Source organism: Barbatula barbatula (assembly GCF_947034865.1).
Source record: "Barbatula barbatula genome assembly, chromosome: 21".
Lineage (NCBI taxonomy): Eukaryota > Metazoa > Chordata > Actinopteri > Cypriniformes > Nemacheilidae > Barbatula > Barbatula barbatula.
Genome location: NC_136784.1, coordinates 16,520,662 through 16,538,598, shown reverse-complemented (window position 1 = coordinate 16,538,598; position 17,937 = coordinate 16,520,662). Strand labels below are relative to the sequence as shown.

Genomic DNA, 17,937 nt, shown 5'->3' with positions numbered 1-17,937 from the left:
ACAAGGGGATGTTAAGCCAGAGGTTCCTTTGACTTTATTTGAGGAAAAGATATGTATTGTTGCATCTCCAATTTGGATATTTTTCACATGTGACAAATTAAAGATGTGTCATGTTAGATGTTGGTGATGGAACCAATTGCATTTGACATCATCAGCTCTTTGGTGAAATTGAAACGAAGACTTTTTGAGCGTGTATATGCATAACACTTAAGTAGGCAAAAAGATAACGATGTTTATGTATTCATTCTATAGATATAGACAAATACGTTACAATGACATTTAAAGATCTGGTGTAGCATACAGGCAACCAGTTAAAGGGACAGTTCACCCGAAAAGGAAAGTTCTTTCAGCATTTACTAAATCTGTATGACCTTCTGCAGAACACAAAATAAGATGTTTTGAATATTTTAAAAAAGGTTACCAAACATTTTTGTCCCTCTCTGACAACCGATGTTAAACCACATAGACATTTGCAGCGTCTATTATGTTCTACAGAAAGAGTCATGTAGAGGTTGTATAAATAATGCATTTTTGGTGAATCTTTATATTTGCATGAGAACTCGCACCTAAAAAAACATTTTTATTTAGATGTTCGATGGCTCCATCGACAATATGAAAAGACACATCTTGCCTAACATGGCTTTTTATGGACCGAGGAAATAAAATTATACAAGTTTCAAATTATTTACTGAGGGTAACTACATAATTTTCCCTTGTTAGAAAATCTTTCGAACCTTAACTTGGGTCACCAAAATGAACCCTGTTTTTCCAACCAACAATAACATATATATACACAAGTAGGTGCAATGCAAAATGATCAAGAAATCTTGTTTTTTTGTAGATATTTTTTAATTCCACTTACATGAAATCCAAATCCCTCTGCCCACCCTCGGTAACAAATAACAATAATGCGAAGTGTTTTGTATGAAAATTCCAAAGACAATTTCTAAGCAGCCAAGTCCAGTCACCCTGATTAACTAAAGCCACATGCATTGTAGGCAAGTATCAAAAGAGTAAACAAAAAAAACTAAAAACAGATTTAGTAAGTAGTAGTACAAATAGAACAAAAACAATCCTAATAGAAAACCGTATTAGATTAGCACATGAAAAGCATTACTTACTGTTCTCATAGCAAGACATGTATATCAAAGTTACAGTATAAGCCATGTGGTCAAGTCTTTATAATCTTAGGTCTGTGGTTGACAATGAGAGCTTGTACGTTTATCACCAATGAGAAATCAAACGCTTGACAACTGAACGTCTCACACGAACCAAAGCCATCTACTATACTTTCACACTGACATTTGGTTTGATTTCCCATGATTCATTAGGGAAAGTAAGAATTCAGTCTAAGCCACAAGAAACCCGATCGCTAAACGCTCCCCTAGCAAACTCAGAAAAGGTTTCATTCTCTCTCGCTCATGCCTATGCTCTTATAAAGTTTTATGTTGTTGTCATGTTGGCTCAATGGTGACTCTTATGGGATGCAAAAGCATCTCAAAGGCCATAGGCATGAGCCCCCAAAAAGCCAACAAACTAAAACGTGTTGTCCACTCCACCAAATTACACATTTTATCAACAAATAGCTGCTGTTTGCTCCCCTCCCCCCAAACAAACACACATACATGGCCATTAAACAGTCTTTCCTTCACACTCTCATATCCAAACATACACACAAATGACGGGCTGGTGAGTATGAAGCTGGAACTGTAGAAGCGTCAGCATAGTCTCTTGCTGTGCTGACTGAAAAGGGTCAAAGTTGGCTTGGCTTTAGTTATCCCGTCCCTCCTCTGCGTCATCGCCATCGGCCTGATTGTCAGAGGTCCACAGCTAAAAAAAAAAGTGCAACGTTATCAACTGATTTTAATGTACAACATTTTGACAATACTTAAGGGACCATGTCCGCAAGTCTTTCTTTTATAAGAAAGCTTGATCAAAGAAAACTAATCAACATTCCCTATTGGTGCATTCCTATGGAAAAATAATGAAAATATGCAATCTTCTCAAGGCACACATGTAAAACTCACTGTCAGATTGTCTCTAAGTAACTGCATGATCAGTGTGCTGTCTTTGTACGAGTCTTCAGTTAACTGGTCCAGCTCGGCGATGGCATCATCAAAAGCCTAAATAAAACGAAAAATAGTTAATACTTCGACTTCAATCAGGTATAGGATAAATCGGAAAACAAAAGCAAAAGGAACGTTATTCTCGCTGTATAAGCGATGTAAACTTTCTCACCTTCTTAGCCAGTTCGCAGGCCAGCTCCGGTGAGTTGAGGATCTCGTAGTAGAAGACAGAGAAGTTGAGAGCCAGGCCCAGGCGGATGGGATGAGTAGGCTGCATATTATCTTTACTGATGTCAAAGGCAGCCTGGTAGCCTTCTTGAGACTTCTGGATGATACCTGTACACAACCCAAATGAAGCTCATTACTGCTCATGGCAATCACTGCAACTATCTTCTAGCATCCGTTCAAAACATTCAAGCTCATTTGCATTCGGTTTTTCATGTGCAAGACATCCCTCACAAATCATTTGTTTTATTCCCTGCTAGAATCACTAAGCCATAGCAATTTTTCCATTTTGTACAGTGTTTTTTTGGACTGAATATATTTTGGTGCAATGCAAGGCTGTTTGTATGTTGTACTGAGATGTATTAAGAGCCTGTGGTTGCTTGTATTGACCGGTGCTCAGAGGAGAAAAATACGTAAATGTTTAATTGACAGGCAACTCTGCAGATAAGCACCAGTCATTGTTCATCGGAAGAGCTTTTGCTGAACAGTGGCCAAGGCAGTATATAACCCAGCTGTAGGAGGTTCTGCCTACTGCTGACACCCAGATGGGCAGCACGTGCTAGCCAGATGCTGTTGCTATAGTGATGATCAGGCAGCTCATCACACTGACAGTAGTAGGTCAGCAGCTGCTAAAGCACAGTAAGACAAGCAATGTGTTCCCGTTCTGTACGGATCTATAAGGACCTAAAGCTTAAAGTCCTGTGAACCGGAATTTGCGATCGTTTTTACATCCGTACTTTGACATTTCTGAGGAGAAAAGTGGTGGGCGTGGCTTGCGTTTTTCACTGCGAATTGATTGGATGTGTTAAAACAGCTGTTGCAGTAGACTGACAATTGAAGGGGGGGTCTAATTTACGTCATTTGAGATGGATAGTCGTTTCAGGGCGGAAGTGCATTTTAAGATTTTAACTGAAGATTATGAGGGTACATGAATTTTAAAAAGAAAATGACCCACATTGATAAGCTATTTACTATAAACGCTGCAATATTTCATGAAAAAATAAGATTTGATATTTTTTATTTCACGGGGACTTTAACCATAAAACTACACAAACACGACTGATCTAGGATCTGCTGCAAAGCAGGATTTTCTCTCCAACACAGATGGCGGATCTTTTAGATCATTCACTCCTGTGCTGCCATAGAAACACACCAGGCTCTTAAAAATTCATCAAACCCAGCAGGAAGCAGAAGAATCCTTAATAACATTATGCATATGTCTGAAACTCAAACTTATTGTTTTATGGACCGACCCACCCGAAGACCACATGTGGAGGGAAAACCCTCGCTTACAAGTCAACTGAGGTGGAGGTGTTCATTAACAAGCGATGATAGTCTCAAGTACATGCTGCAGTGTGTTGCGCATGGTCAATCGTCAGGAAATAAACATTTGGATGATTTTCAGCTTGTGAAGTATATGCAATAAAAGACAGGCTACAAAAAATTATAATAATTTACACAACCCAGCTTAAGCTTTATATTGTGCTTTCCTTATTGACAAAAAGAAATTTAAACAAAGAATGTGTGCCTTAGTATCAGACAAATGTCTAAACAAATTACTTGATTTTTTATAACCTTTACTGGAATGAAATGTACATGGATGTAAAAAACCATAGAGAAGATTATACAGAATATGTAAGTGGGCTATTTCAGATACAGGAGGCATGAAATTACTTGTCACATTGGACGTCCTTAAATTAAACTGCAAGCAGCTTGTGTCTCAGGAGCTTTATGAACTAGGACATGAGGCTTTCAGATATAAACCACCAACTCCCGACTTCATTTCAAGACGTATAATCTCTGAATCTATGGCCATAATAAAGTGTGACTTTTGACACTGTGAAGAAGGGTTAATTAAGCCCTTGAGTCAAGTGAGACCAAAAGCTTCCTTATTTTCGACATAGGCATCTACCTCCTAAGGCGACATCCTAACCTAAACAGAACTTCACGATTGTTTGGAAATGGCAAACACTCACTCAAGCACACAACAGCAATATTTCCCCCGCTAAAATATAGTCGAGCTGCTCAAGCAATTGTGACTCTGTTTTGAGGCAAAAGGAAACCATGGAGTGCATGGGTATGTGGTGCACAGCATAGGAATAGCCTGTCCAACCTATTTGAATTCTAACGAGAGTTTTCGGTCTCAGTAAGAATTATGCTTGCCCTGACTTAACATTATTAGTCACACGGACTATGCATGATAAATCGGGTCTTGATTCAGGAACATAAACCAGACTTAAATAAGATACTTTGCGAAACAGTCACTCAATAATCAGTTATTAAGGGTGTGGAACTACAAGTTAAGACAGGTTCCACTAGAACCTATCAAACCCAAAAATCTGCGTGTGTGTGGCTACCAGGGTGTCTACAGATAGAAGCAAGTTAAATTTAACTTAAAGTTGACTTTTTAAGGCCATTTAAATGCCAGTTTATATGAAATTTAAGACCAAACCTGCGGTGGACAAACACAGTGTAATACACATATTATATATACACAGCATCTGAAAATGTAGATTTCTGTAAACAGTTTTTTCTGTGAACTACTGACGGAATTTCATCCAAATTCAAAAACGAATTATCGCTTAATATTTGCTCAAAATTCAAATGTAAAACTTGTTTTCAGAATACTTCAATATTTTTAAATGTATTAAAGACCCAGTCTGAGAAAACCAGGCTAAAGTCTCTGAATCTAATGATGATATAACTAGGGATGTACCGATCCGATACTCTGGATCGGATTTGGCTCCGATCCATACCTTTTTGAATGGATCGGGTATCGATCATGCGCGAGTCAGCACAACCGATCCAAATCCGATACCAAATTACCAGCAATTGTTGAACGGGGAGCTGTATTTAAGTAAATAGAAAACGTTCGTTTATTTTGAGAAAAATGCATTTACTTAAAAATAATAATTAAATACTTTGAAATTTATTTTGTGTAATGGCCCGACAGGCGAGTTTAGTGGGGAGACCTTTCAGGACCCAACTTTATGCCTATATGGAAATTTCAGCGCGTTGAAGATGTCGCAGATGTGGAAATATTTCACGCTTGAAACAACAGAAAGCAGCACAGCTGCCAGTGTGTAAGTACTGTTGCGCGTTACAACACGACTACAAGCGAAACGCAAAAAGGACGAATTAAAGCACCAAACCTTGCAGGAATTATTTCAAAGGCAAGAAAAACTTCACAAAGACGACAAAAAAAATCTGTAAAAATCACAGAAAAAGTTGTGGAATTTATTGTACTAGATAATCAGCCTCTCTCTGTTGTGGAAAATGTAGGCTTCTGTCGCCTGAACCACGTTAGTTTACCATCGCGTAAATACATTTCTGAAACAGCTTTGCCCGAGTTATTTTATAGTGTCGTCGCATGTTGCGGATCAGTTAAAAGATGTAAAATCTTTGAGCTTCACTGCTAATATTTGGAGCTCCGACGTGTGTCCCATTCCCTTTTGAGTTTAACCGCGCATGGGATGGATTCTGGTTACGCATTGCAGAGTCGTGTGCTACATGCTAAAGAGTTGCGAGGATCACACAGAAGCAGCGTGATTTCAGCTTCAATCAAAGAAATGCTGGATGGTTGGAAAATACAGATTGTCATTTGGATGACTCCATAGTAGGGCTGGGCGATATGTATAAAATAATAAATACGATACGATAATAAAATCTCCCACAAACGGCACAATTTGTCTCGTAGACATTTACAGGCCGCTAGGCTTTAACCCCCACGAGATCTCAGAGTCAAGCCATTTTTATTAAAATTGAATTTAAACAATTAAAATATGAAACCATATGTCATTCTTGCAATGCTAAAATGAATGATTAATTTTCAATATATAGCCAATCATCCAATACTTGGATATGGAAAATAAAGGATATTACACAAAGCAGATGAGAATCTTGTAAATCTTTCACTGCTGAGATTTGTATCTCTGCGGATACTCACTGGATTTCTCCTCTCCTGCTGCGACCTCAGCCAGGTAACGGTAATAGTCTCCCTTCATCTTCAGGTAGAACACCTGGCTCTCTGCCGGAGAAGTGTTGCGGATCAGGTACTTGTCCAGGAGATGCTGTGGAAGAGACAAAGATATGGACGTGAACACCCGCACAGATGTAGTTCATAGACGGTAACAATTTTTGAATGGCCGGTTTCGTGAATTGACTCAGTGTAAGCTGGCTCAGAGATGTTTAAAAGATCCCTGCACGAGTCACTTAAGACACGGTACCACCGACAATCAACCCGGTCTCATCAAACTGAGTGTAAATAACACGAGTTTATGCGACAAAGTCCAGTCTTGCGTCCGTATGATAGGCCAATATTTCCCAATAGTGTCGTTGGAAAGCAGACACGATCTTGACGTGACTAAATTACAGTATGTATTGTGGTGTAATTTTGCCATCATGAATTGTAGGGTGCAATTGCTGTTTTACGGACATCGTATTTTGTGCATCTTTATTATTTTATTTGCGCAATTTAGACTCATTAAACCCCACCCCTAAACCTAATAGTTTGTGTATAATAAAACACAACACATAACAAGCAGATACGGCTAGATGCTATTTATTCCAAAAGCGCAATTATTCTGAGCGAGGCCGACGAACGGACCCAGAAGCGATCCCCCCTCTGTCCACTGTAAACTCTGACCCGGCTGCCCACGCACAGATACATTTTTTGAAAAAACGGTTTTCAATAGATACCCAAGGCTGACTTCAGTTTGCTTGTTGCATGTTCTAGGTTGGCGGGTGAGCTCATGATCAAATCTTTCCGCAGTAGGCACCTTTTGGGTCCAAAATCTATTGGTCTGTTTACAGTCAGATATCTTTATTGGCTGCTTAAATACCAGACAAGAGTTTAAATATTAATTCAAATTGTACTCAGTAACATACGGAGCCTGTAACCTGTCACACGAAATTTTTTATATATATCGTGGCCACGAATTAAGAATTCGTTCCCACAAATTATTTATTCGTGTGAACGTTTTGCTCATTCGTTCCCTCGATTTACGTTAATCGTGCCCACGTTTTATTAATTCGTTCCCTCGATTTACGTTAATCGTGCCCACGTTTTATTAATTCGTTCCCTCGATTTACGTTAATCGTGCCCACGTTTTATTAATTCGTTCCCTCGATTTACGTTAATCGTCCCCACGTTTTATTAATTCGTTTCCTCGATTTACGTTAATCGTCCCCACGTTTTATTAATTCGTTCCCTCGATTTACGTTAATCGTCCCCACGTTTTATTAATTCGTTCCCTCGATTTACGTTAATCGTGCCCACGTTTTATTCATTTGTTCCCACAATTTAATGACACCATCGGTATTTTACTAATTTGGACGTTGCTACTGTTATGGACAGAGAAACTTTAATTGATATATATTTTGAGCTGGTATTGCCCCTTGCCCTCAATATGCGATGCAGGTGCCTTGTTGTAGGTTAGGTTTTGCTATCATGAAATTGAGTAGCCTAAACCCCCCTGGGTGCCGGTCAGAGCACATATAACGAAGAGACAGGTTGGTTGGTTTTATATAGTGTATTGGAGGTAGATGAATGTCCAACATCAAGTATCAACATCAAACAGTATCCTCACAGGCAGAGATATCCGTTTAGTTTCTTTCTTCAATGACTAGTACCTTGAGAACACTTGTGCCAATACGATCAGATAATGAAAATATAAACTTAAATATGAACTATAAACTTCTGCCCCAGCCAACTGCCGGAGTAGGATAGCTCCTCTACAGCAACATTGACTACCGGAAAGAGCTGAACTGTTACCATAGCAACGATTTCAACATAAGAGTCCGTCTCTGAGGAGGCTTTAAAACATGGCTCTCTGACAAAACGATTCCTTGCAATGCAAGGCTTCGGAGAATGTCTTTGTAACTTAATCCCAGCTCAAAATATATATCAATTAACGTTTCTCTGTCCATAACAGTAGCAACGTCTAAATTAGTAAAATACAGATGGTATCATTAAATTGTGGGAACAAATGAATAAAACGTGGCCACGATTTACGTAAATCGAGGGAACGAATTAATAAAACGTGGGCACGATTTACGTTAATCGAGGGAACGAATTAATAAAACGTGGGCACGATTTACGTTAATCGAGGGAACGAATTAATAAAACGTGCGTGCGATTTACCTAAATCGAGGGAACGAATAAGCAAAACGTTCACACGAATAAATAATTTGTGGGAACGAATTCTTAATTCGTGGCCACGATATATATAAAAAATTTCGTGTGACAGGTTACGTAGTAACAAGTGCGATTTTGAGAGCGATTTATAAAAGTATAATTACAGACCTAAAAATATACTCAAAAGTACAAGTATTAAAAAAAACTACTTAATAACAGTAGCGTGAGTAGTTGTAATTCGTTACTACCACCCTTGCGCTCAATTCAGGCCATCAACCTTTTCGGTTTGGAAGAGAACCGAGAGTCTGTATCATTATCTAAGGGCAAAACAAGGAAATGGATTGTGTGTTTTATAGAGACAAGCACAAAGCTTGCTTTCTCTACAGTGACTGAGGCAAGGACTCAGAGCTCAAGGGCGAAGGAGAGAAATACAGTGAAAATATAAGATACCATAGCGTGTACATGCATATAACAAGCAACGGAAGCTTAGAAAGACTCTTGATGGGAGAGGGTCCTAATGGCCTGTTCACACAAGGAATCTTTTTGCTTAAACAATTTCTATCAAAACCACATAATCATAGCATACTCTAAAATCAATATAATGGCTTAATATAGATTTTATTCATATTTAAGAGGACAAAGTCAGAATGATGCATACAAATCGGTTTTGAATGCTTATATCATCCAAATACAAATTTGGGTTTGAAGCTAAATATTTTACAGAACATGTCAAATGTGAATTACATGGGGACTTTAGGAAGTGTTTGGCATCTTTTCTGCTGATTACTTCAGATGTGCTACTTTGTGAGAGCTAACCACAACCCATTACCCTCTCAATGAAACATCAGTTTTTAAAACCAGTCTAAATAACAGCTAGAAAAATTAGAGGAATGTCATACATGCAAAGCACAACATTCCATGTGCCACTGTTTATAATGCCTCAGGCAGCATTCCACCAAAAAGACTCAACACCCAGAGGCATGATACATTAAAACCTACATTTGCACAGAAAAAACCTGAGACCGTTTTGGAGGAAGAGCTGATTTGGTGACCATTCAAACAACAGACCCCATTGTTGAACTTTAGTCATTGACTGGCAGAAGCTCTGGGACAACAGCCTAACAAGAAAAAAGCAAGCACTATTCATTGCTAACGTGGATCATATGATACAAGTGCTGATTGGAAAAGCTGAAAAAAATAGAATATTGAGTCCAACTTTACATTATGATTTTGGTTCGTTTACGTTTCAATTAATGATTCTGTAAAGCATCCCCATAACAAACTTCCCTTGTTTGTCCCATTACGAAGTTTACCAAAGTCATCCAGCATTAATCCAGAGCAAGGTCTTCCCATGAAAAGGGGTTTACGCCTAAGTCTTTTATTGAGGCTTTTAAAGTGCCTTTATAACATGCACCCTTTTTAGCTCTCCATAGAGGATGCATTTTGGTAAAAAGCTGAGATTTTTACAGGATCGTAAAGATACTGGCCATGCTTCCTGTCAAGTATTTATGTGTTGGGATTAGGGCTGTCAAATAATTACAAAATATATGACTGTATTATAATTTTGTATTTATAAACACAAACATTGTATGCATATACTTAGGACAATTGAGATGTATTTATTTATTTATATTTACTTATAAAAACTTAAATAATGTATCAACGTTAAATAATATTAATATTTTTCTTAAATATATGCATGTATGTGTATGTTTAAATGAATACAAAATGAATATGCACAGCACAAGACAAATATTATGTGAAAGACAAACTTTTATTTTGGATGCAATTAATCACGATCAGCAACTGACCGTTTCAAAAATGAAGTTAGGTTAGTAATACCACCACGCCTATATCGGCTTATGAATAAATTATGAGCATCAATCAGATATGTCCGCTATTAAGGCATGTCCTTTGTCTTTCCTATTAAATATGAGAAAGATATGTAGGCTTATTTCAGTATCGGCCATAATGACATGAAAAATATCAGAATATTGGGATTTGATATCAGCAAAAACCTGATATTGTGCATTCCTAATTATTAACGTCGCTACATGTAGTTAGCTCCCCAAAATAAGATTTTAGATGTCAAGAGATGCAATGGTTATGATCCTACAGTGGCCCTCGCCCGTCAAAGCTTACCAGAACATCTTTGCAGATGGACTTCAGCTCAGTCTCAATCGTCTCCCGGTACTCTTTGGCCATCTCCTTTTTGTCAGTGCCCTCTGTCTTCTGCTCGATGCTGGACACCACCCTCCACGCAGACCGACGAGCACCCACAACATTCTTGTAGGCCACAGACAGAAGGTTCCTCTCCTCATCAGTCAGCTCTTCTCCGAGCTCAGTCACTTCCTTCATGGAGGCGGCCATGTCATCATAGCGCTCGGCCTGCTCCGCCAGTTTAGCCCTCTGCACATGTTGGCTCTTGTCCATGGCTGCTTGGTTCTAAGGGATCAATGTAAAATTGTCGTTTTAAATCCATATCAAGTCAGAAATATATATGACACCAACCTAGGTTTGCTAATTTTGCGTCAACACCACTACTAAATGGTGTGGTCTTCTCCAAACAGTATGTATATCCCAAAAATTAAGGATGCATCGATTGCCATTTTCTTTGCTGATTCCAATTTTTCTAATTGGACCTGCCGTTACAGATTTGTGCCAATTCTGATTATCTATCTATGAACTATAATTGACATATATATATATATATATATAAACAAATATGTACTTTTCTTCAATGCAAACATTTTAATTTTCATAAGAGCAATTGTTGAACATTACAATCTCCCAGATGAAGTCTTCCAAACTGCATTAAGTTAGATGCAGGGGTCCCCAGTCTTGGTCTTTCTGGCCTTGTGTCCTGCAGCATTTAGCTCCAACCTACCTCAACACACCTGTCTGCATGTTTCTACTATCCCTAGCTTTGTGTCAATTTGGGGGCTGCATCCTTTGAATGCTGGTTTTAAGAACGATTGTCTCAAAGCAGTGCAATTGATGTGGTATTTATAACTCCGATAATGCATTATTCTTCAAGAAGAAAGTCATATTCCGTTAGGATGCCTTGAGGGCAAGTAAAACATGAGGAAATTTGGTTTCTCTTTTTGAGTTTTTTCGAATGCACATTGATACAGAGTCCTACCACACTGCCCTAAAAGGAATTTAACATAGCTATGATAATGCATGTCTAGACTCATAGTAGCTCCAGAAGCAATTAAAATTAAAGCCGCAAGCACCATTTATCAGGCTCTCGCATCCTGGTGCATGTTGGGGATGCTGGTGTGAAGTTTGAACATCTCTAATTAAGAAGTTCTTGTTTCATGGCGATGAAACTTTATTAGGCTCCCACGGACACACCGCTGAACAGAAACTCAAAAGCATTACAATTACACATGGCAAAGACCTTTAGATAAGACTGACCAAATGTGGAGTTTATGTAATTAAATCTCTTGGTATTGCACAATGCCTGGGAATGGCAAAAAAGATCAAATTTGAAATTGTAGACTTCCTGTTTGGTTTAGGATATTGCTGTAAGACACTTCTTTTTGTATCTGTTGGAATGTTAAATGAGCCTACGGAAATTCAAACATTTAAGTGAAACTATTAAGGGCTTTAATAAAATTTTGTAGGTGGTGGTATAGAGCCATTTTACCACACTTGATCACTGAAATACATCTCAGACATGAATGTTCGCCACCTCTGACACATATGCAAACTTTCATTTTTCGAGCATGTTAGATGTGTTATATGCAATAGCCAAACAATAGGGGTGTGACGAGACACTTATCCCATGAGACGAGATTTTAGAATTTTTTTAAGCGTATAGGGCAGGCAATTCGGCGCAAATTCTGAAATATGGGATAATACACTGTTGCTGTTAAACAGCGTTACAACTACAGAACACACCACAGGGCAAGAGCTCGCACACAGACTGAGAAAGTGTGTGCGGGAAACTCTGCTACCTTTTTGTTAAGTCATGAAAAACTCAATCAGCAGTCTTTTCGGTCAATAATATCTTTGACTGTTGATGTTCACGTGGAAAGGCAAGTACATGGAAGAACGCATGTTGGAAACACCACCACATTTTAATTCGTTCACTGTCATGTGAGGCGCTGTCGAGATGCCGCAGAGAGAGAGAGGGTGAGAGAGGCAAAACGTTTGCAACTCTACAATGAATTAAGCCGTTTTAGATAGTTAAATAAAATGTAAATACATTTATATTTATGCATTTGGCAGACGCTTTTATCCAAAGCGACATACATTGCATTATACTATACATTTACCCTGGGATCGAACCCACGACCTTGGCATTGCTAGGCCACGCTCTAACCACTGAGCATGAAAAATTTATGATTTTAATCGATCTTCAATTTAGCAAAAAATTTAGATTCGGGAAATCCGGAAATTAACGAACTAATATTGAATCAAATCAAACCCATATAAATAAGAATCGAATCATATAAAAAATTATTTCCCCCAATAAGTCCCCTTCAATAGCTTACAGACCACCACAAGACAAAGAGTAACACCAGCAACTGATATTAAACATAAATCAGAAAGTTGGCTGGGGGCATTGAGGGCTCTCAAGCCTCACGCATTCACCGTGAGACACACGCATTTCAGCCTGTTCACAAGCTCACACGCCACACCTTGTATTTCACACGCTGAGAAATAAGGGATAACTCATCCCGCTTTATACAATTAATGGACGAGGCAAATGAAAGAAGATGAGCAAACCGTGTCTGTTACAGCGTTCACGTCCGATCACGGTGCAGATTTTTTCCTTAATCCCAGCGCTAAGCATCACAACGAATCATAGATGGCGAATGAACATAATGACCAATCAGAAGTTTAGATGAGTCCCTGGCGTAGCAGAGTTTTGTTGCGGCTCGTTCACAGACAGCAGCAGAAACGATCAGTCAGACCTATTTACTATATTATAACGGGAGTTAATGCAGTCCGTTTTAATCTTTATAACGCAATATTATAACTAAAGTTAATGACTGTTTTTTGCACGCTTTCTGTTTATTCCCAGATTAAATAAATGTTAAACGAATGACGCGAGTTGAAAAACCTGAACTTTGGCGAAAATTCGCGCCGCGTTAACCAATCAGGAGCCTGCTCTAGTAGTGACGTAGACCACGTAGCGAGCAGAGGCAGAAATACAAAATGGAGGACAAGCTAATCATCACAGTGTGTGGACACCCGGCGCTATATGATACGTGTTCATATTTTTATAAAAATAGGAATAAAAAGGATCTTGCTTGGAAGAAAGTGAGTGAGGAGGTCGGAGAATCTGGTAAATTGTAAAAACATTTCCGTGAAGCGAATGACGCGAATAGCGCGAATGACGCGAATTACACGCGCGAATGAAGCGAGTAAACACAAAATGTTCACACGTCCAACTACTCGCGAAAAAGCGCGTTTTTGACGCCTCATTCGCGCTCTATGTGAACACACAGTAAGGGATAATGTGAAGATTGACTAATGCGAAAACTGCAGTATAATCACTCATAAACAGTTGTCTGCCTACCTCTAAGAATACGACATGCAAAACGATTTTAATGTATAATCAGAATTACAATACCAAAAGCATCAATGTTGGGTTTTTTTAAGGAGAGGTTGAGGGTTAAATATAAGTATTTGAAGACAATGCATATTAGGGCTTGGTATCGATTCTGATGTTTCCGATTTGATTCTGATTCACAAGTACTCGATTAGATTCCGATTCAGAAGCACTCGATTCGATTCGAGTCAATGATTATAGATTTAAAGGCAGGGCGGGTGTCCTGTCCAGAAACATTCTTTGTCATGTTGGTTGGAAATCTTTTTACATCCTGATAGCAATCAAGAAGTATAGTGGTCAATTCTAATTTTAATATTATATATCATGTGTAAAGGCGTATGATAAAAAAAGGTTCGCCCAATAAAAACGTTCAGGCCAAACGCTGAAAATCATCAATATATCCGCTGATATTGAGAGAGAGAGAGGAAAAACGTCTGGGTCATGAAAGTGGAAAAACTCAAATTCACATCGGTTCAGCTTTGACATGATGGAGACAGCTCCCTGCCAGAGGGTCTGAAAGACGATACCATGGTTGCGCTCTTTCTTTTAAACAGGTATGTACATGCTTTAAGAAGAATATAATGTATTTAGCTTGTAATTCATTTACGTGGATTTATGAAATACGTTCATGTGTTTGGAGGATGCGAGGCTTTGGACGGTGAAGCGCATAGAGGGTAGGATTATGATTTCAGCGCTAACAGGCTAAAGTTAGCACATTTCCAAATCACACACCCCACCTTTAATACAAATCCTATAGATATTTCTAGAAAAGATCAGTAAATATCACATTATAATGGTGAATTAAAAAATTAAATGAAGAGCCACAAACCTGTATATTAAACTTTAAATGCATTTGGGTATATTGAAACAGAACAGGTTATTTTACATTTAAGATACCGAATAACAAACAAAATTTAGTTTGAACCGATTCCTTTTTTGTTAAGTTGATGTTAAATTCGAAGAATCCATCGGACATATGAATGGAACAATGAATGAACGATATGCTCCCTGTTGTAACATCCACACGTTGTAAAAAGAAAAGTGACATCTAGTGGATGGTAGTAGCAATAACATTGACGTTTAAAGGTTCCTTGAGTAAAGAGCGATGTATGTCTTAATATATGAACAATGGCATTGACTTTATAATTGTGAAATAAAAACAGTGTAACTGTCACAGTACTCATAAACTTTGAAAAAATATTTTTACTTTTACCATATTTTTCTGGTAACAAGCCTTTTCTTCGACACAAGCCATTAATGTTCTTTTTAGCCATGCTAAGACTACATCTCTTAAAGGGGTGGTGCAACGGAGTGTCATGCAATCCGACTTCTTTACAGTGTAAAACGTGCTGTATTCTCATACTTCTTAACATGGTCAACTTGTCAAAAAAACGAATTTGACGTATTACGTAGTGTTTCTGTGCTCGATACACTCCCCCAGTGTTCGTACAGGTTTCGAAAGGTTTTTTCATACAGATTTCGAAAAAACTTTTCTTAGTTCCTTATTGGACAATTCTCCCGAAAAAGCACGCGGCACGCCCACACATCAACCACGGAGAGCGGGAGGAGGAGCATGCGAAAGTCACTTTCACTAGTGTACAGGAGAGAGCACCATGTTCGCGAAGTTCAACAGCGTTGTTTGATCGCTGTATTCGGGTGATGAATGTTAAATAAAAGGTGGCTATAACGTTAGATTTGCGCTTAAGGTCCCAGCGCAAAAGGTGCCGGAAATGAACCGCACGCGGTAAGTGAAACTGGTGTCTGTGTTTTCTTGGCAATGTGTGAGCATGTGCTTTTGTTCCGCCCCTCCTAATCGTACAGCTGTATCTGTCTTTTATAAATGTGATCAAACTAAAGACTGCGGATATTTGAAGATTAACATGAGATATGCAGAAACTGCGGGGCACTTTCCCGGACAGGGATTAGCGTAATCCAGGACTGGGTTTTAGGTAAATTAGGACATTTAAGGTGTTTTAAAAAACACACTTTACAATCTTACAATGCATCACAAAACAATCGCACTGATATATTTTAAGAGAAGCAAGTGCAAGTTGTTTTCGATCAAGACGGGACTAACATTTTATTAAGTCTGGGACTAAATTTAAACCCTGTCTGGGTAACCGCCCCGTGTTAGTTAGGGCAACTTTAAAGCAGAGCACTCTGGTTATTTCTGTAGTATACACACAGCTTGCCATACATGCTCAAGGCAATTTCTACAATCTTATATGTAAAGTATATACATTGAGCACTGCTTTGATTGGGTCCAAATTTCTTATTATTTTTAATATAAAACGATTTATTTTATTTGTATTCATTTGTCAGATTTGTAAAAAATGTATTTTTATGACAATAGTCAAATTGAACTGCTAGAAAACCTTGAGAGAATTGGGTGGGGCTGATGGGCCGCTGCTGAAACTTTAAATGGCTCCTCCTTCCCTAACAGATGCGATCTCACTCCAAACATTTGATAAGACTTGAGTGTCCTGATCATTATTTAAAAAATGAAAACACCCAAAACAAAAAAGTTTTTTTTGTATGCCATTTGTAAGAATTTAAAATAAGATGCCCCAAAACGTTACTTGGCCAACCACGCCCAGTCCGTAGAAAAGCCAACAGTGCGCAAGGTCTGAACAAGAAGCCGCACTCTTTGCGGTTCATCCTCAGTTTTGAGGTTGATTACGGCGCATCCGGGAACTTATACGTGCAAATAGTTCCCGCCCTGCGCTCCCGCTTCTCCGTACTTTAACGGCTTCTCACCTGCAGTTGCCATAGTGTATTCTTTGTGCTTCAATTCCAAAGCAACGTACCGAAGTCTTACTCTGACGGCTTGAACTTAAACCCGCTATTTACACGAGAGAATCAAAATATCAATTTCTGCTAATACAGATGAACGCATATTCGGTATTCACCAGGAAACCGATAATGACACGGGGTATCATACCTTCAGCTGACAGGAACTCCATAGTAGTACAGCAGCGGTAGACGCCCTACCTACTTCCTTGCCTAAAGTGCCCGACATGAAGTGGCTTGCCAGATATTCTCTATAACTGAAGCCTGAATGTAATACATCACCAATCTCCACTCATGCCCCGAACCACAAAACACGTGAATAACAAATAAAGCGATAGAGGAGGGCGAGCGAACCAGCCTTCCGTTGTTTAACTGTAAAAGCTAACATTAATGCCAAACTATCTCCCATAACACAGCCAACCGAAGAGCACAGGCTATTAACGCCAAAATGCTTCATTCATTCATCTTGTCCGTGCTGAACTGAGCCGTCACCGAGTCATTTATAAAGCAAAAAGATCTCTCCGAGGCACATCTCTTGGCATGCAACTATTACAAACCATTTATTTCACTTTAAAAAAAATTAAACCAGGTACATTCACATGAACACAGTCAGAAGACATTAAGCCGGTTAATGTTTGTACAACAGTAGTACACTAAACAAGTGAATGAAACGAAAGTAAACTAACCTGTGAGATTGGTCGCTCAGTCTCGGCTGCCGCTCACTGACTGCACAGCGCCGCGGCGCGCACCCGTACGATCCACGGGGTTTCCCTCCCACTCACAAGCTCAGAGAGCAGGGACTGGGCATGGGCTGTGACGTCAACCGCTGCCAAGGCAACAGGATTCATGATTGGCGTACGCTGTTAAGGCTAGAAGGACAATCTGGAGCGCGTTTGATCCCGAGGACTCTCATGGTGTCGATTGCAAATTCTCTTTTAACCATTGGATGCATAAATTGTAAAATGGCAAACTAGAACTAAATGAATGTTTCTTTTTTTTATTTAAGTGATGCATATTTACCAATTACGATTTTAAGGTTGTCATAAAAGTCAGGAAAAGCCATAGAATTTAAACAGCTTTTATTATTCTTTAATCATGAAAAACGCATATTTCTCATTTTAACATATTGATCTGGTCTAATTGTTATAAGCTAG

At 38.8% G+C, this 17,937-nt stretch overlaps 1 protein-coding gene across 2 annotated transcripts; it reads right to left on the bottom strand.

Moving 5' to 3' along the window:
• Positions 1-213: 213 nt before the first annotated feature.
• Positions 214-17,619, bottom strand: ywhaz (tyrosine 3-monooxygenase/tryptophan 5-monooxygenase activation protein, zeta polypeptide). 2 transcript variants are annotated; one of them, XM_079485601.1, is made up of 6 exons: positions 17,470-17,619; positions 10,570-10,872; positions 6,238-6,361; positions 2,239-2,402; positions 2,028-2,123; positions 214-1,830 (listed from the first exon to the last, which is right to left on the bottom strand). In XM_079485601.1, exons 2-6 carry the CDS (start codon positions 10,858-10,860, stop codon positions 1,771-1,773), a joined length of 735 nt encoding a protein of 244 aa, XP_079341727.1. In that variant the 5' UTR covers positions 10,861-10,872; positions 17,470-17,619; the 3' UTR covers positions 214-1,770. The 2 variants fall into 2 exon arrangements, with proteins under 2 accessions (XP_079341727.1, XP_079341726.1); XM_079485600.1 differs by having other exon boundaries at positions 838-1,830; positions 16,935-17,480.
• Between the last annotated feature and the right edge of the window lie 318 nt (positions 17,620-17,937).

Coding starts and splice junctions, on each gene's coding strand:
- ywhaz (XM_079485600.1), bottom strand. CDS start 17,012: ATGTCGGGCACTTTAGGCAAGGAAGTAGGTAGGGCGTCTACCGCTGCT. Junction 2,124..2,238: donor CCTGCGAACTGGCTAAGAAG/GTGAGAAAGTTT, acceptor CGTTTTATTTAG/GCTTTTGATGATGCCATCGC. Junction 1,831..2,027: donor TACTTAGAGACAATCTGACA/GTGAGTTTTACA, acceptor TTTTTTTTTTAG/CTGTGGACCTCTGACAATCA.